The sequence below is a fragment of the Vombatus ursinus genome, unplaced genomic scaffold (genome assembly GCF_900497805.2).
Source record: "Vombatus ursinus unplaced genomic scaffold, bare-nosed wombat genome assembly UNPS02014803.1, whole genome shotgun sequence".
Classification (NCBI taxonomy): domain Eukaryota; kingdom Metazoa; phylum Chordata; class Mammalia; order Diprotodontia; family Vombatidae; genus Vombatus; species Vombatus ursinus.
The window spans coordinates 1-20325 of record NW_020954581.1 but is presented as its reverse complement, the minus strand read 5'-3'; the positions used below and the strand labels follow the sequence as shown (position 1 = coordinate 20325).

The following is a 20325-nucleotide window of genomic DNA, read 5'->3' as shown; positions in this document are numbered from 1 at the left end:
TGGGGAAAGGCACTAGTAACTGGGAGGGACCAGGCTAGGCCTCATGCAGAAGGTGAGATCTGAGCTGTTTTGAAGGAAACCAGGGATCACAGGAGGCAGAGGTGAGGAAAGAGAGCATTTTAGGCATGAGGAAAGCCATGGAGACAGGAGATGAAGAATCTGTGAGAAGCAGCAAGAAGGCCAAATAGGGGAATAATGTGTAATAAGATTGGAAAGGTAGGATGGGGCCAAATAATGAAGAGCTTTCAATACCAAACAGAGGATTTCAAATTCGATCTTAGAAATAAAAGGAAGCTGGGGCAGCTAGGTGGTGCAGTGGATAGAGCACCGGCCCTGAAGTCAGGAGGAGCTAAGTTCAAATCCAGCCTCAGACACATAACACTCACCAGCTGTGTGACTCTGGACAAGTCACTTCACCCCAACTGCCTCACATACACACACACCAAAAAAGAAATAAAAGGAGTTTATTGAATTGTTGTTGGTAAGCCATGACTAGTTTCCTAAATCAGGGAGCTCTTCCTTATGATCTATGCTCGGACCAATACTAATATATTCTTCTACTCTTCCTGCCCCCACACCCACCCCACTCTCCTTTTACCAGATTTCATGTCGACCTCAAAGTCTTCCATTTATAGCAACTCTTCCTCATTGCTCCATATGTCTTAACGCCTTTACAACTCAGTCCCCTAATCTGTTTTATTTTCATTATACTTTAAACGATCTATTTCCTGATTCTACCTGACATGACTTTTATCTCCTTTATCAAATAAAGAAGATGTCCTTTCCTGGACCTGTGTCCATCTCATATTTCACTTTGGATCCTTTTTCACCTTGATCCTAGAATCCTCTGTCCACTCACTATATCAGCACACAAATTAACCAACCAACATCCTAGGGCTATAGAACTGGAAGGGGCTTAGGAACGATCCAGTAGAACCTACTCATTAGATGGTTCTGAAAGGGCAGTCTTGAATTCCCTCCATTACAAATAACTCCCTCCTGGAGTAGGCATCCAGGATTGCAGTTTTGTCTTTAAGTTCCATGATCCTAATCTCTGTGTTTCTGTCAAAGGTATAAATCAAGTCTTCAGCTTCCTGTTTTGAGGTTCAGTATTGCTACCATGAATGTTACAGAAAATGTGGTGTGAATACCCGAATCTCTCCTTGTCTCCAGTTAGGAGGTAGATAATTGTATTTTTCCTTCCTTGCAGTAATGAAGGTTCAGTGAATGAATGAATGAATTCAATGAATGAATATTAAAACTAATTAGAAGTTTACACTTCCCTTGCTAGGGGGAAATTTGTTTAAATATCCCTCCAGATTGCCTACCACTGTCTTCAGTCATTTAAGAAAAAAACTGGGACCAGCCCTATGGGTTCATTGCTATAGAGTGCCAGTGAGTAGATTCCCTCTGCCATTGTGGATGATCACCTCCTTTACAATTTGTAGCTTTACAGCCTTAGCTGGAAGATTAAGCAAAATGCTTGGGGTCATAAAACCCCAAATATCTCAGGGGGAGGACTTGACCTTGGTCTTCTTGACTTCAAAACCATTTCTCTTATCTTCTACATCAGCAGTTTTCAAACTTTTTGGTTACAGGACCTTCCTAAAATTATTGAGGATTTCAAAGGGTTTTTCTTTGTGTGTGCTTGATAGATAGATAGACATTTACTATATTAGAAATTAAAACATCTTGGTATTATTATGAAAATTGTTTTGACCTTACAGATCTCCAAAAAGAGTCTCAGCATCCCTGAGTTGTCTCTAGACAACACTTGGAGAACTACTGTTCTATACCATGCTCCGTCTCATCTTCAATCATATTACCATTTTAAAGGAGGAAAAATAAAGTAGATTCATGATACAATGGGAAAATTAATAGATAGGAATAAAGGAATAATTTTCCAAAGATGGAGCCTTACAGTTGCCATCAATATTGATCAATAAAAGACTGAATCCCAAAACATCACTTGATGAGAAGGATGGCTAAGGAAAAAAGTTCGTTTAGTCAATGTCATAGACGTTGAGCTGCAATAAAGGCAAGTCACATAATGGTCATATAAGCTAGTCATATAACAATCTACCAAGGCCAGGCATACAAGTTTAGTTTAGTGGTTCACTAGGGATGAGAATGGCCATTTAGCCAAGGACAACCAAGAAAGATTTTGAAGATAGTGTCACCATCCAGGGAACAAGAACCCATTTGCCATTAAATATCCACAAGGAAAAAAGTCTAGAGTGAGCCCTAAATTGCTTTTAGAGGGAATGGCATTTATGGCAACCTTGGGTTGTCTATGTGGGCCTCCCAGAGGGCTAGAGTGAGCTCCTCCTGACCCATATTTGGCAAAAGTAACAGACTTCTCTTTTCCCCACCAGCCTGGATGAGTCAATTCAATGGAAAACAGACCTAATTCAATAGCAAGTTCAAAAACACACAAGTCTTTTTTTGTGTGTGTGTGTTTTTTTTACTACCTTTGATGTTGATGAATTAGGGTATTGGCTGTTCACATGCAACTTCTTATCCAGATAAAGGAATCTTGGGGGAGTATTTCTTTGGCATTACAATCATAAGAAATTTGGCTAAGGAAAAAGCACTATTAAAATGAATGAAAATTTTACATATCAGAAAATCCCAGGGTTGGTAGGAACCTTAGTGGCCAGTTAGTACAGCCTATACCCGAAGGAAGTCCTTTACAACATGCCCATCAAGTGATCATCCAGCCTTTCCTTGAAGATCTCCAGGGAGAGCAAGCCCCACCAGAGGCAGCCATTCTACTTTCAGATAGTTCTCTTTGTTAGGAAATTTGTCTTTAGCCTTAATCTGGTTCTTTCTAACTTCCAACCATGGCCCCTTCATTTGGCCCACTGGGACCAAACAGGTCTAGTTTAATTTGTTTCTAATCTGACAGTCCTTTAAATGCTTGAAGACATCTATCATGCCCCTGCTAATCTTTTCTTCTCCAGCTTAGACATTCAACTGATCCTCATAAAGCATGGTCTCAAGGACCTTCACCATCTTGACCTCCCCACTCTGCACAGTTTCCAGCTTACTAATGTCCTTCCTAAAATATGGTTCTTATAAGTGACCACAATAGTCGATATGTGACCAGGGCAGATTTCAGCTGGATTATCACCTCCCTGCTCCTGGACATTCTTCCTCCCTTAATGCAGCTTAATATTTCACTGGGTTTCTGAGCCACTTTGCCACACTCTTGACTCCTGTTGATCTTGACATCCACTTAAATCAAATGCCTTAGAAATACTGAAGGTCAAAAAAAAAAAAAAAGAAATACTGAATGTCTTCATTTCCTCCAATCCTTCTGCACCTACAATCCCCAGAAAAGATTCCTAATTACACAGAATAGATTTCTATGTGAATATCTTAGTTAAATTGTAATATCTTCAAGGAAGCGTTTGACAACTCATTACAAGAATGTTTCTTTTTGTTTCAACTGTAAAGTTGGAGATGAAAGAGACAAACTCAAATAATTTCTTTAGAAGGACAGCTTACGTCAATACCAAACATGACATGGGTATATAAAGTTGAGCAATGAAAGTAGCTGGAAACCAGTTCTTTCTAGATTGATGTTTGCACTCTAAAATGAAGGATAGCTTCATTCTATTTCCTCTCGACGTGGAAAATGAAAGCAACAATAGCCTGCCTGGCAGGGGTCTCCCAGCCTCTGCTTGAAGATTCCCTGAGTTCAAATTGATCCTCAAACACTTAGTAGAACATTGGGATTTAGAGTGAGAGGATCTGGATTCAAATCCTGGTTTTGTGATTACCTATTACCTATATAAACTTTGGTAATTCACTTAAGTTTCTCATTAGTCAAATGAGAAGATTGGACTACACCTCTAATGTCCCTTCAAGCTATAAGAATATAATACTTCTTACCTAGTCTTTTAAAAATTATGTTTTGTTGATTCTCTTTTATATCATTGTCATCTCTACTGGTACTGGGACTCCGGACAAGTCAATTACCTTCTCAGTGCCATTTAGGAAATGCCCTAAGTCTTTAAGTGGTAGAGTATTCATATACTGATGTGCTTTGGAAGAGGGAGTTTCCTTACCTGGAGTACCTTGTGCCAATACATTCACAAATCCAAGCCAAAAAAATGATATTTTTTTCAGTTAGTAGTTCTTTAGGCTTGCAAAAAACTTTACCCACATTATCATATTTGATCTTCACAACTCTCCTCTGAGATGGGTGCCATTATTGTTCCATCTTTCAGAGGAGGAAACCAAGGTTTAGAATTGTTGAGTGACTTACACAGGGTCGTACACCCAGCAGGTACCTGAGGTGGGATCTGAATCCAGATCTTCCTGAATCCAAATCCAGAGCTCTATCTGCAATGCCACAAAGCAAACTTTTTTTTATAGTTTATGTAAAAATGTATCTGACCAAAAGCTAGAAAAAGGTGATACATTTGGTAAAGATCTAAATGAAAAGTACTGGTTTCATTCAACTTCACATTTTCTAGTGTGTTTCTGGGTAGTGTGATGCCTAAGAAATAGGAATCAAGATTGGGATTATATGCTAGAAGCAGGGTAATTTTTAATCACAACAGTAAACTTGAGTCTTCATATCTGTCCCACAACTACTGTGTAATAAGGAGTGTTTTAGCACTGAGCTGTACACAAGGAAAATGTTTAGCAACAACCATCTGATTCTCTGAGTCCAGTTGAATCTGAAGGTTTTTGGTCTTTATTAAGTTGGTCTCAAAAATAGGGATTAAAATCCCTCTGAAACAGAAGAAACAGAATCTTCCATTTGCCATACTATGGCAGTCTAAAATAAAATCAAGACAATTCGAATTTTATTTCTCCTTTAGTGGCTTGACAGTGAGGCACCTTTAATCTAGTCAAGATGACCATGGACACAGAAGGTGGCATGGAAAAGGGCTGGAATCAATGATGGGAAACACTACCATGCTACAACCATCGGGGAGACAGGCCGCCATATTAATTTCCACTGAGTTGCTGGCTGACTTTGCTACTGGATGCTCAGCCATACAGAACCAGGGAACAGAACAATCATTCCTTATTTGTAATGAGACTTTCAGTTGTTTTGCATAAGTCAACTCCTAAATGAGAGAAGTTGATAAAGTATTATACTGGTCCAAATCTAGGCTAATATCACCTAAAATGAGATCTCTTTTGAAGGAAAAAAAATCTAGGTATATCATGAAAGTAACATCAATTGTAGGCCACATTTGGGTTTTTATATAAGCCATCTATATTTGGACCAGTACAAAAGAGAACCTCAAGTATTCATCCAAAAAAATCTAGATGTTGTCAATTATCTTTTAAAAGTAGTTTCTCTGAGGATGTTTGCCCAGAAGTATGGAGTGGGAGGAAGTGCTACAATAATTAGGCCATTAAAATAATCTTTTTACTATGGATTGGAAAGTTCCCACTCATTTTATGAGATGGTCCCCACCCTTCTGTAAAAGGGATCCGGGTGATGTGGAATGCTCATGTTCTTAAATTAACCCAGGCATGATGTAGTAGCTCAGTTGGGTTCCCTGCTATTGCCTAGACCCTAGAGATCACATGTGACCCTCTAGGTCCTCAAGTGTGGTCCTCATGTGGCCTCCCAGTGGCAGGTTCCTCACCCCTGACCTAGAGTGGAACAGAATGCCCTCAGTCTTGGAGATTTGGGCCTAAATTGAATACCCTGCTTAAGGAGAAAAAAAAAATGCAATTTAAGGATAAAAAAAAATAAGCCCAACTAGAAGCTTTAGTGTGCTGTGTGAAAGGAGGAACCAGATTTAACTGGTGCCCCAAGTCTCTCTGATAACAAATATTGGTCAGGTATTCACAATTTGATTGACGTTTCCAGTAAAAAGAAAAGAGGCAATAATAGAAGAAACTTCTTACAAGGGAAGGGGACGACACAGAGTTCTTGAGTTTCTGGCAAATAAAATTCTTCTTTTTTGATTCATGTAGAGTCAAGTTTATTCAATGTCTCATCCAGTGTCTGGGGTAAGCTCACGTTGTCTTCTTTGGCCTGGGCAAGTTTTTCTTCCAGGTCATCAATGGTCTTTTCGAGTTTTGCAACAGTTCTTTCTGCAAACTCAGCCCGGGTCTCGGCCTCTCTTGCTGCAGCCTCCAAGGGTTTCAGGTTCTTGATGACATTCTTCAGCTCCTCTTCCAGATCGCCACGCTTGAGCTCTGACACCTCAGCGCGTCCTCAAGGATGGCCACCTTGCAGGCTACCTCCTCCTATTTGCGATCGGCCTCCTCTGCCATATGCTTGGCTTCCTTCAATGGCGTCTTCTGAATTTTCATTTTCTCTTCATCATTCATTGCCCGGTTTTCAGTCACCTTCATCCTTTCTCACTCTCACCAGCTGCCTTTTCCGCCTCCTCCAATTTCTCTGCAGGGCTGTGGCCAGACGCTGTTGGGTCTGGTCCAACTCTTCCACAGCTAGCTGGGTCCGTCCATTCAGAGCTGCCACATCTCTTTCAGCTTTCTCCTGCTGCTTCTCCTGCCCGCTGTCCAGCTGCCGCTGCAGGCTCTGGCCTCTGTCCTCCGCCTCATCCGCTCACTGATGCAGCGCCTAGATCTGCCTTTTCACCGCCTCTAGGGAATTGAGGCCGGCCTTTGGGACTAGGAGGTTTGGGGCACGAGACGGGGTGGGGGGGGTCGGCTGGGCGCCGTGGGGCGGGGGCCGGCCCCCCCGGGGCCGGCCGGGGGGGGGGCGCCCCCCCCCCGATTTTCCCCCCCCCCCCCCCCCCCCCCCGCTCCTTCGCTCAAACATTTTTCAGTAGAGAAACTATTCAGGTTGATGTGATGATTGCAATTGATACGTTACATTACATTGTAAGCTCCTTGAGGCCAAGGACTGTCTTTTGCCTCTTTGTATCCCCAATGCTTAGTATAACGTCTGGCACATAGTAGGCATTTAATTAATGCTTATTGATCGATCTATGTTTCTAATTTCAGCCGCAAGTTATGAAATAAGAGTGAGTAAAAGTCTACAGAAAATAAGAGATGACTTCAGAAACGCCCTTTTGGTCAACATTTCTAAGCTGACCCCCCAACCGGCTGGCTCCAGAGAGACGTTTGTCTTTACCCTAGCCCTCTTGACAAAACAGCGGCAGCAGCAGCTCGATGGAGAGACGGGAGAAGGCAACAGCATCTACTTAGCCGTCCGAGCTCTAGATGAGGCCTTTCTGACGGGGCCGGTGTCGAACATAGTACAAGCAGCCTTGTTTGTCCCCCGAAATACTTCTTCTGTTACTGCTCGAGAATTTCTTATCCTAAGAGGTGTTGTAACAGCCGTTGGATTGATAGCGACTATTTGTCTTATAATATTGGTGGCACATTGTACTTTGAGCAGGAAGAAGAAATCGAGAAAGAAGGACAATCGGACAAAGCTATTGTAAATGAGGGTCAGCAGGCAATCTGTTATTTGTCAAACTGCAAAGGACCTTTCTGCCTACAGACAGAGGCACTCGAATTTCACAAAAGGGCACCAGCAACAAGGCATAGGAACCGAACCTGGGATTTCACTAGTCTAGGGAAGTCCCAGATGAGGAAATACCAGTGCAGATTGGGAACGTCTCTGTTGCCTAAAGCACGGAGAGGAGGCACTCACTTCGTATGGGTCAGGTGGGTACTTGCACCCAGGTCTTCCTGACTCCAAGGTCGGCTCTCAGGCCACTATGGAATACTGCCTCTCTTGCCAACCATATAAAAATAAAATAAAAATCTTATTCTGCTGTTTCAAGTATCTGGGATTTCATCAATGCAGATGCCCCCTCTATTCCCATAGATTGTGGTAGTTTTCCGCTGGAGGTGACAACTAAGAGTTGCTGTGGCCAAAAAAAAAAAATCCATTACCCTGAGGTCAAACTGGTGATGACTGTCCCCACATTTAGTGAGACTGGTCTGCAAATGATAGGTATCACTGGGCTAACAGTGGAAGCTTTTTTAGCTTGGTGTAGGGCCACTCACTGGAGTAACCTTTGAGAATCTAGATTTATCTCTAGAGCCATAGGAAGGCAATGGAGTGCCTTAGTGAAAGTAAGTCAGCTTAGGGGAAATGCACCCTGGAATTTGGTAATAACAGAACCTGATTCTGAAACTGTAATTTCACAAAGAATGTTTTTTCTAGTATTCTTAGTCTGGATAAAAATCTTCATCCAGGAAGATTGGAGGTACCTTAACAAGAAGAAGAAGAACTAACATATCCTAAAGAGGATAGCTAGGTAGTGCAGTGGATAGCATGCCTGGGCCTGGGGTCAGGAAGACTCATCGTCCTGAGCTCAAATCTGACCTCAAGAATGTTCTTAGTTGTGTTACCCTGGGCAAGTCACTTAACCCTATTTGCCTCAGTTTCCTCATCTGTACAATAAGCTAGAGAAGGAAATGACAAACCACTCCAGTGTCTTTGCCAAGAAAAACCCAAATGAGGTCACAAAGAGTTGGATATAACTGAATATAAACCTTAAACTTATTCTCCCATAGATGGAGACATATTCAGGGAGAAGAGGACTTGTATAGGAATTATATGTGCTATAGTCACACATGAAGAGAAATGTAGTTAATAAAAATAATAGCTAGTATATTATATATATATACATATAGTGCTTTAAGGTTTGCAATGCACTTCATATTAATCTTCTCAACAATCCTATATAACAAGAACTATTATTATTCCCATTTTACAAATGAGTAAACTGAGGCTGGCAGAGGTTAAGTGAATTGCCTAAGGTCATATGGCTAGTAAGTATCTGAGGGATTTGAACTCAAGTCTTCTCAACTCTAAGCCCAAGGTCCCACAAGTAAGTTTCTGAAGAAGTATTTGAACTCAGGTTTTCCTGGTTCTGTCTGGCATTCTATCCACCACACTACCTACACATGAGGGGATATATACACAGGAAGCCCAAGTCTTTCAGTCTGCTCAGGTGGCCAGCTCCTTCTGTGCCTGTTGTCTTCCAGTGAGAGGTTATGTTCCTAGTCACCTGCAGCCCAGTCCTTGAGCACTTTGGGTGCTGTGAATAATAGGCCTTTCTCCTCCAGGTAAGTCGGCCTCAGCTCAGCAGCCTCAGCAGCCTCAAACCCCAGCTATGTTGTCTAGAGAATGCTGAGACTGGGAACTTTGTCCTCCATGCCTCCTGCAACAAATCTCAGCCTGATCCCTTTCCCTCATCTCTCTACATCTAGAAGGATTTTTCCTCATTCTAATCACCTCAGGAAAGACAGGAACAAATTTGGAGATTTAGGGAACAGAAACCAAACAATATATAGTATAAAGAGCTTGTCATGCTTTCACTCTTGTTCTCTTTCTCCTCCTATGGATCTCTTTCTTTTATTAATATTTTTGTATTATTTTCTTTAGGTGTTTATATTGATAAAGATCAAATTACATACACTAAACAGCCAAGGTTAATAAGATATGATAGTAATGAGTCAGCTACCTCAGATGAGTCATAAACTGGCCCAGAGAGCATCCATGGAAAGGGACTAGAGAGGGAGCAGGCACTCAGGGATCTGTTTTTTTAGGGTACCGGAAACCAGTGGGTAATGTCCAGCAAGCCAGAATTCCATCCACTAGAGATAAGCATTCAGAAAGGGTAGACAGAGGACTGTCCAGAAGTGTCACATGAACAGCCTCAAAGGGAAATGGATGTGTTTATTATAGGTCTAGCTGTAGCGATTGTGTTGGAGATTATGGAAAAGAAGTTACTTGGCCCAGGAGCAGAACCAGTTACTAGGTCTTAGCTGAATCACACCTCATATAGGCAGCTCTACTCCTTTGAGAACTCTTTCTTTCAGGTGTAACTTCCTTGGGGGCAATGGCTTTTCTTTCAAACCTACCTGAAGAAGAAGAATAGGAAAAAAAGGTTCCAATGCAAATGCCTCCAGGACTAAATCCACCTCACTTAGGAAGTTCCTTCCTAGCAGGAGTGCTGACTCATTTGTAACTAGGCATGGGAATGTATTTACATACTCTTTTTCTGTACTTTTTCTACATAAAAAATATAAATCAATAATTCTCTTTTGTTCAGCTCAAGCCCACAGTTAGAAAAGTTCTAATTATTAGAAAGATAATCTATCTCTCTCGGTCAAAAATATATAAATACATGTATATATACATATGTGTGTATGTTTGTATATATGTATATTTAACTACTTATTTATGTGTTTGTATTAATAAAGATCAAATTACACACATTAAACAGCCAACATTAATAAGATATGGTGGTAACTGGTGTGTGTGTATGTATACATGCATGTATGTGTGTACACACACATACATATACACAGAGATGGCACAGTAATTAGTGAGTGCTGGTCTCAGCCTCAGGAAGACCTGAGTTCAAATCTAGCTTCAGACATTTACTAGTTACGTGGCCCTGGGCAAATCACTTAATTTCTGTTTGCCTCATTTCCTTCATCTGTGAAATGAGGATAATAGTGCCTACCTCCCAGCGTTGTTTCGAGCCCCAGGTGAGATCATATATGGAAAGTAATAACATAGTTCCTGGCACATTGTAGATGCTATCCAAATGTTAGCTATTATTATCATATATAAATCAGCTGAAAACCTCCCACTTCTCTCCCTTGTGTGCCTTACTGCCTATGGCTTCACCCCTAGATTACTTCGAATGCTAAAGCACGTCAATCATTAATACAATAGTTGGCTCCATTTTTTGTCTTAGATAAACCAGTTTTAAAAAAGAAAGAAAAACAAACTCTTAAGAAACAGAGATTAGAGATGGAGGCTCAGTGCTCAGCGGGGAGAGCACAAGATGATGTGATTCAAGGACTGAGAATAAGTAGTAATCAGTTCTGTTCCCAACAATAAGATTGGCTCTGGTCACTCAGTGTCTCTTTACTCTGTGTGGCTTCCACACAACTAGACCCCAGGCTTGGTTTCAGCACCTCGGCATTCTCTCTTCTGCCAAGTGGTGGTGGGAACAACCCCAGCAGCAATAGCAATGGCAGCAGGAAGGGGCATCAGAGTAGAGATGTCCATCCAATCTCTTGGAGGCCTCTCTTAATTTTTCCTCACATTAAAACGATGCCAATAGGACATTCAGGACAGTCACCAGTTTTTGCCTTCTCCTCACCACCTGACCGTCCACCTTTTTCAAACATACACATCACTAACAACTGACATTCTTAACTCTTATTCTTCTTTGAAGTTCCTTATTTGTAATGTTACCTGGGATCCAGGTGGCTCCTTACAATGAGGGCTAATGCTCTGGACTCAGGGAGCCCACATGCATTCTGGGAATAGCCTGAAGTCAGAGAAAAAGCATCAAGCTTCTCTTCCTTTCTTGGCTCATTATACCCCCGCAAGATCATTCTCTGGGGAAAACTCCAAACAGAGCTTAGGTATGGTTCTTGTCTGGAATCTTCCCAAAAGGATGTACAGGAATGAGGCAGATATTTATTTCCTCCACAGATGAATAAATGCTCCTTAAGAAGAGGGACATTCTTTTGCCTTTCTCTGTATCCCCTGATACAGATTCTTTTTAGGACAGTGCCTGTCACATAGTAGGCACATAATAAATGCTTGTTGACTTGACTTAATTACCAATTTTTCATTAACCATAACTTTTATAAATAGGTCAGGATTTAGTAGTTTTCATTGCATGCCACATATCTTTCTCATTATTACTCTTTCTTCTAGCTTTATACTAATTTGGATCTTTGCTGTAACAAAGTGGTATATACAGACTGTATAACTGTATATAGACAAGTTGATTCAAGACTGACTTCTATATGAATAAGACTTCTCTTTCTGTCTGTAAAAATATATCAGGTTCATTTTTCGTAACATATTCTATGTTCACTATATCCAATGCCTTCCAATTCTTTCCCCATGAAGTATAGTATCTTTGGTTTCTCTCATTCCTTATTCCTGTCTTCTGTTTTTGGATAGATTTCTTGATACCATCAACTATTTCTACCTTCATATTGGAGTCGTTGAGTATCAAAGTCTATGTTGATTTAATTTGGAGGATCTTACTAAGTTCTTGAAAGAATTGTTCTAATTGTTCATCCTCTGACATTGGTAGAGTTCTATGAACCACAAGGAATCTCATGGCAGTCCTTTTGTAAATATTTATCATGAACATCATCATATGAAATCACCAAATGTCCCATGAAATTGTCTTTCTTGTTGCTTTCAGGCATATGGTAATACCAACTCAGCCAACTCCTTTCTTCACCTCTCCAAGGAATAGCTATGACACTTCTTAATATTTAACTGAAATTTTCTCAGAGAAAACAAAATATGGTCGGCCTTCTCTCTGTTGACAATTATTCAATTATTATCATTCCATGTGCCATTAACATGGATCCTATCCATTTCTAATCCATCTCTTTGCCAACTATAGCAAAATATCCCTTTTTGTTGTTCTTAGGTCTCTACTACTGCCTCAGATCATTATGGGCTTTAGAATACACAATATTGCCCATAGAGCACTGTCCCGGGCTTTTGTGTTCTTGTTCTGTTACCTGCTCTCAGTGACAGTGAAGTTCTCCAAAAGCCCACATTCATGGATTATTGTACTACTTACATCAAGTTCCAGAACGCTACAAAGACACCTCAGCAAAAACCATGATGAAATGAGAGAGGTTGCTCTAACCATCTATAATAGATAAACAAAGTGGATGAAAACCTCTTATTTCCAAGATGTGCAGCTAGACTGGCAGTCCATTAGTGGAATTACTCCACCAACATATAGATCTAGGATAGGTCTTGCAGAACAACAATGAGCTCTGCCCAGAATTGAGGAGGAGGAGACCAAGCTGAAGCTCATTTGGAAATTGAATCTGTTTACAGTGGTCATCAATTGTTTACTATAGCAAAAAGTCATTTATTTAATACTAAATTCTATTAGTGACTGTTAATCATAAAGCACAACGATATCAGGAGAATTAAGAATAGAAATACCCCCAAAAGACGCACGATAATAATAGCCAACATTTAGAAGGCATCTACTATGTTCCAGGCACTGTGCTAAGCACCTTATGATTATCATCTCATTTTATCCTCACAACAACCCTGGGAGGTGGGTGCTATTATTATCTCCATTTTACAGATGAGGAAACTGAGGTAAACACAATCAAGTGACTTGCCAAAGGTCATACAGCTAGTAAGTATCTGAGGCTAGATTTGAACTCAGATCTTCCTGACTCCAGGTCTGGTGTTCTATATCTACTGTGCTATATAAACACATAACAAAGATAAATACACAGAAGCATATCCTGCACACTGACTTCCAATCAAGAAGGGCCTTAAAAGACATTATGGAGGACTTGAATGACCAGAACCAAAGGTAGCCTTGTTATGTTGCAAGAATGAGTGACAAAAGACAGGCAGTCTAAGTAGTAGAGTGGTACCTCTGAGGGACAGAGATCCAGGACTGGATCTGTCATTTCATTGGTATACGGAACTCCCAGGTGGTAAAACTCCCTCTACCTTCCTTCTCTGCAACTTATAGTTTTAGAGAGTTGTGGAGAGTGCTGAGAAATTAGATGACTTGGCCAGGGTTACACAGTCAGGATGTGTCAGAGGCAGAATTTTAACTCAGGTCTTCTTGGCTCTAAGGCCAGTTATACCAAGATAGAAATTAATTAAAAGGAAGATTTCTAGTATGTTGAATATACCTCTGTGGGGGGGGGGGGATAGGAAGAACTAGGAAGAGAACAATACAAAGTGAAGAGATGTTAAGATTATAATCTTCATCAAGAGGAGGAGTACCCACATACACCCCCTCCCTAATTAGTACCAAACTAATAAAAAAAAGAAAGAAATAATGGGCTATCTACTAAGCTCTATACCTTGAGGGGTCAATTAAATTGTGGCTTTGCCTTTCCCTGGATAACTGATATTGCTCATATCCTATGCTCTCTGTTGGTGCTTTAATTTTTTTATACTTTTGACTCATTTATTCTGTGTCTTCCTAAGAGACCTTTAGCTCCATAAAACAGATGAATTGTCCTTGATAAATCTCCCTCACTGTATCCACAAACCATCCCTTACCTGTTGATCCTGACAATTTTCCCATTAAATATCCCGCCATAGCATGAATCTTCTATTTGGGGTTCAATGGCGTTGGTCTGTTTCAATAAATACATCAAGTGCTGACTGAGTCCATCGGTGCCATGAAAGGTCCTATGGAAACTGCATGTGTGAAACAACAGGGAAAAAAGCATTAACTTAGCTTGCACCTTGGTAGAGATACGGTTTCCATATATACAGTTTCCATATTGTTGCTCATCTTTCTTTTTCAGGTTTGTTCCTGGGTGTGATCCAGAAAAGCTTTACCAATATTAGATAGTTCCCTTACCTTATTTGTTAGGGACCTGTGTGAGATGATTTTTTTGTTTAACAGGCAAAATCCAGTGAGGAAATGTTGGAACACAGCAGTGAATGTTTTGAATATGTACGTAAATTATTTATTATTCTTACTTTCAGAATACTTGCTCAAAATGTTCTAACTCCATTTCGACGAGGGTGAGCTGCATCATCACAAGCAGTAGCGGCATCACAGTAAGCATTGATGGAGCATTTTAAGGTTTGCAAAGATGGTTTACCTGTGTAATCTCACTTCATCTAAAGGTAATGTTGCAAAGGCCTCCAGACATGGAATCTGACTGTCACTAACTGACTGGCTTTGTTCAAATCACTTAAGCTGAATAAGCAAGACTGCTGGGATTCAGAGTACGGTCCTCCAACTCCTCCTACCAGCCAGGCCCTCCAAAACTTTTGACAATTGGACAATAAAATGCCAGGACCGGCCTAAGCCCCCAAATGAAGGCTATATGGATTTCCTTAAGAGGAAAAGGGTTTTGAGAAATGAGACAGAAAAAGAAAGCCTGTAATGTTTGAGGCTGCAGTTTCCTCATCTATAAAACGAGGGTGTTGAGGGACGCCAGAGGCCCTTCTAGCTCAGACGCTATCATCCTTGATCCTCTGAAAGCAGCCAAGAGACAACATGACATAAGAGTAAGGGGAGAGGCAGAGCTGTACATTTTGGAGGCAGCAGAGAAGAGTAATAATAAGATAGGGATGGTAAATAGAGGGATATCAAAATTGTAGAAAGCTTGGAATGCCAGACCTAGGGGGTTGAAATTTATTGGTTGGAATGTTCTGATCAAATAGAATTGCCAGATCAAAGAACCATAGGATTTAGAATTTAACTGGTTATTAGAGATCACTGAGTCTAACTACTTTACCTAGCACATGCAGAAACAGAGGCACACAGTGATAGATTAAAAAGATAATAATAATAATAATAGTTAATATTTATATTTAACTTTAAGGTTTGCAAAACACTTTAATGATTTAGCTCATTTGATCTTCACAGCAACCATGTGAGGTACATGTGATTGTTTTCTCCGTTTTACAGTTGAGGAAACTGAGGCAAAGAGAAGTTAAGTGACTTTTTAGGATCACACAGCTAGTCAGTGCTTTAGGTAGGATATGAACTCAGATCTTCCTGTCCTCTATCTGCTGTGCCAACTAGTACCTAGATTGATGATGATGATAGACAGACAAAGAGACAGACAGATAGATAGATAGATAGATAGATAGGTAGGTAGGTGATAGATAGACAGACAGATAGACAGATTTAACCAGATAGACAGATAGATATAACCAGATAGATAGGTGGATAGACAGATATAACCACATAGATAAATGATAGAGGGAGGGAGACAGACAGACAGACAAAACATTTTTAGGAACTTACTATGTGCCAGGTACTCTGCTAAGTGCTAGGGATACTCATATAAGCAAGCAAGATAGGCCTTGCCCTTAAGGACGTTACATTTTAAGGGTGAAAGACAACATCTCAAGGATCCCAGGACTACAGAATGCTTAGAGATCCTCATTTTACCAGTGAGAATACTAAAGTCAGGAAAAGTTATGTGATTTACCCAAAGTCTCACAGAAAGTGAATGGTGGGGCTAAAATTCAAACCTAAGTCCCTGTTTCTTGCTTTTATGACTATAACATTTCCTTTTCACTTTATAAGTGCTAACTGACCTCAGTCAGACCTCTGCTAGAAGAATCAGGGTCACAGAGAGGGTAAACAGTTGTAAGCATAACAGCCTTGGCTAACCAGCTGTGTGTGTCCATTCTGGTGAACTGGGGTGTGGGACTCCCACACCCTCAATCCCAACATATGGCATGGTTGATAAGCAGCACAATGCCCTGTCCGAAATGAAATACTTGAGTACACACAAAGTTATTATTTCCACATTATTCCCTGGAATAGGAGCAAGAATGATGATAGAATATTTAACTGGAAGAGGGTTCAAAGGTCAATAATAAACCAACACTGATACCTTGTAAGATGATGTTATACATATACATACATATATATATATATATACACATACATATATTACATACACACATATACACATAAAGTCAGAGTGAGAGAAGAATCTTCTGGACCAAAGCTCTCTGGCATGCAATGATGGGATCCTTTAAGAATTTTATCTTCACCCTAACCTTGTACCTGCTGCAGGGGGCAACTGCTTCCCTCATTCAGCTGAATAACAATGGCTATGAAAACATTGTCATTGCCATTGACCCAACTCTGCCAGAGGATGATAAACTCATTCAACACATAAAGGTAAGAGAGCTGTAATAATACAGGTACCCTCAGTGGGAGAGGATTTGCTCTCAGCTAAAGGATAGTTTGGGGAGATGTAGTTGGGAATAGAAGAAAGAGACAGAAGACCTGGGTTTTGTTCTTGTTCTAAACTATAGGTTTTATGGGGCTTTGAGGATGGCAGGCCTGACCCTTTAACCCAGAACACCTGACTCCCACCCCAATACAAGTATATTGACATGTCTCCATTTTGACTTAATTAAAATACCATAATAGTTTTATACTAGCAATCGTCATTGTGAAGTTAAATGGTTGGTTGTTTATCCCTCTGTCAGCTGTCAGGATTCCTGATAGATTTCTTCTTTTCACATAGGACATGGTGAAAGAGGCTTCAACTTACCTGTATGAGGCCACAGAACGAAGATTTTACTTCAAAGACGTCTCCATCTTGATTCCTAAGACATGGCAGACAAAACCTAACTATGAGAAACCAAAACTTGAGACCCACAAAAATGTAAGATCATCAAACTCTCATTTTTATTAAATAACATTTTTAATAAACAGTAGGTGATTTATGACCTTAATATTTTTTAAAATTCAATTTACTAGTAATTATTTTTGTAAAATATTTCAGTGCAAAATTACAAGTTTTGTTTATGCTGTTCTATATAACAAAAAGGTTTTTTTTTTAAAAAAAAAAAAACATTTCTAGGCAGACATCCTCATTGAAGTCCCTAATCCCCCAGGCAATGATGTTCCACGAACTGACCAGATTGGACAGTGTGGAGATAAGGGAGAGAGAATTCATTTAACTCCCGACATCGTATCTGGGAAAAAGGAGAAGGAATATGGATTACCAGGTATAGTTATCTATGAAAGTCTAGTCATGCATCATATCTGCAGCATATTTCATAACTTAAGTTTTACAGTATACGTAGAATATAGTTCTCTTGATTTGAAAACACAGATTAGCCAAAAAGATTGCAGGGACATTCCTTCTTTTCATCTAGGAATAGGTACCAGTATTTCACTTCTCTTTTGGAAATCTTATTGTTTTAGACTGCTGGTCTCTAAATATTTTTTTACTGCCTTCCCCATCAGAAAAAAAGGAAAATCATTTTAGTGGCTGAATGGAGGTTGGATTGGGCTGGGGAGAGATTTGAAGCAGGCAGGCACACCAGCAGGCTCTTGCAATAATCCAGGTGTGAGGTGATGAGGGCCTGCACCAGAGAACTGGCAGCATCAGATGAGAGAAGGGCCATATTCAAGAGATGCTTCAAAGGAGAAATCAACGGGTCTTGGCAACAGATTGGATGTTAGGAGTAAGATAGAGGGAGAAATCCTAGATGACACCTAGGTTGTGAGCCTGATGGACTGGGAGGATGGTATTGCTCTCTACTGTAATAGGAAGAAGAGGAGAGAGTTTAAGGAAAAAGATAATGAATTCAGTTTTGGAAACATTGAGTTAAAGAAGTCTACTGTACATCAGGTCAAGATGTTTGAAAGGCAGTTGGAGATGTGAGACTGGGGATCAGCAGAAAGATTAGAGCAGAATAGGTTCATTTCAGAATCATCCGCAAAAAGATGGTAACTAAATTTGGGGGTTTGATGGATCACCAAGAGAAACAGTATAGGGGAAGAAGAGAGACCAATTAGAACCCTGAGGGTCACCTCTTGGGTTAATGCTTTGGCTCCCCAGGGTTCTGGGCCTCTAACTTAGAGACCACTCTTCTAGAGGACATAGCCAATTAAAGTATTGTTGAAATCAAAACTTTATGAATCAGTGTAACATCCTATACAAACATAAAAATCTAAAATATCTCCATAAAGGTGCAGGCATCTAAGAATAGCTGATTATTAAAATGATAGGAGTCAAATAGAACTAATTTGATTATTAATAAATTCAACAAATATTACCAAGTACCTACCATGTACAAGGCACTGCATAAAGTTTAGAAGATACAGAAATAAAAATTAAACATTCTCTACCCTCAGGTAGCCCACAGTCTACTGGAAGGATACAAAATGGACACAGAGAAGTACAAAACAGAGGAAGGAGTAAAGAGGGAGCAAGAGAGGTCAGCCAATGAGCTCTAGGACTATTGGAAAAGAGACTGAGTGTGGACTAATAGGTGGTGGGATCAAGGATGACTTCCCAGAAGAGGTGGTACTAAAATTGAAATGTGAATGAAGATAAGGGTTCTGAAAGGCACATGATAAGAAGGAAGTACATACTAGGAATGGGGCAGGGCTTGGCAAATATCTAGAGACAGGAGATTACATGTTGAACTCTGAGAACAGCAAATTATTCAATTTGACTGGACCAGAAAGGGCAGAAAGGGAAGTCATAGGAAAGAGGTAAGGTGGAGTCAGAATCTGGAAGGCCTTAAAGATCAGATTCAGTGGTCTGCATTTCATCCTAGTGTACTAGGGTACCAAGCAAGTTTTTTTTTTTGGTTTGTTTTTTTTTGTTGTTTTTAAGCAGGGGAGTGATATGGTCAGATGGAGGATCATGGGATCTTAGATTTAGAACTAAAAGGGACCTTAGAGATAATCTAGTCCAATCATTTCATTTGGCACATGAGAAAACTAAGGCCCAGGGACATTAAGTGATATGTCCAAAGTTACATAAGTAGTTGGGTTTGAGCCAGTATTCATTCTACTATAGCACAAAGCTAGTCAGCATGTCCCCAGAAAAGTACAATACAAAGTAATGTGAGGGAGGGGGAGAGGATTAGCAACCAGGGAGAGAGATCAGAGAAGGCTTCATGGTAGAGAGAATGCTTGAGCTATACCTTAAAGGAAGATAAAGATTTTGAAAAAGAAAGATAAGGAAGGAGGATATTCTAGGCATGGAGGACTACCAGTATTAAATGTAATAAATGTACCAGGGGCCAACACAGAACACATAATACCTGAGGGACTGAAAACACAGACACCACATAGAATGTTCTGGGTGTAGGAAAATGGAGGGATAGTCGATTGGTGTCTATACAATGTCAAGAAATCTATTCAAAGATACACTCCTTCCCCAGAGTTATGGTTAGGCTCCCTCTGATAGATTTGTGTTGTGGGGGGTAGGGTGGGGGGGGAGGAACATAAGATGGGCAGACATGGATGAACTGAAATCTCTACCACTGATGACTGTAGCTGAATTAATGAGATCACAGACTCATCCAATTATTTAAGTAATAGAGTCGGATAATAGGGAAGGAGGGAAGGAATGAAAGAAGGAAGGAAACATTTAGCAATAATCTATTATGTGCCAGGCACTGTGCTAAGTGCTTTACAAATATCTCATAAAATATAAAACTCTAGAAGAAAGGCATCAGTGCACTGGGTAGTTTATTTGCAGGTGATCTGTGGGGGATCATGAATTAGAATTTCACAGGAGAAGAAAGCATGACTAGGGTGCAATTTGCATTTATGAAGGGAATACCCACATTGATCTGAGGGAATACCCACAGAACCATAGAAGTAATTATACTTTTGCATTTCAAATATATTTCCACAGGTAGAATTTTAGTTCATGAATGGGCCCATTTACAGTGGGGAGTGTTTGATGAATACAACGAAGCTGAGCCTTTCTACCAGTCTAATGGAAAATATGTACCAGTAAAGTATGATTATCTTCTTTTCACTTTTTTGTGAACCACATCATCAGATTGAAATTGTCTTCTCTTCAGTTAATTTTTAAAAATATTTCAATTATCAAGATTGTTTTTCTTTC

General features: G+C 40.2%; 1 protein-coding gene and 1 pseudogene across 1 annotated transcript in view; one reads left to right on the top strand and one right to left on the bottom strand.

Moving 5' to 3' along the window:
• CLCA2 (chloride channel accessory 2) overlaps positions 1 to 7741 on the top strand; it is a 50523-nt gene extending 42782 nt beyond the window's left edge. Inside the window, exon 14 of the mRNA XM_027873951.1 lies at positions 6952 to 7741. Within this exon, the coding sequence (XP_027729752.1) occupies positions 6952 to 7394 (443 nt within the window). The 3' untranslated portion in view covers positions 7395 to 7741. The remainder of the gene's footprint in view (positions 1 to 6951) is intronic.
• Positions 4379 to 6766, bottom strand: LOC114051533 (annotated as a pseudogene).
• Positions 7742 to 20325: the final 12584 nt, after the last annotated feature.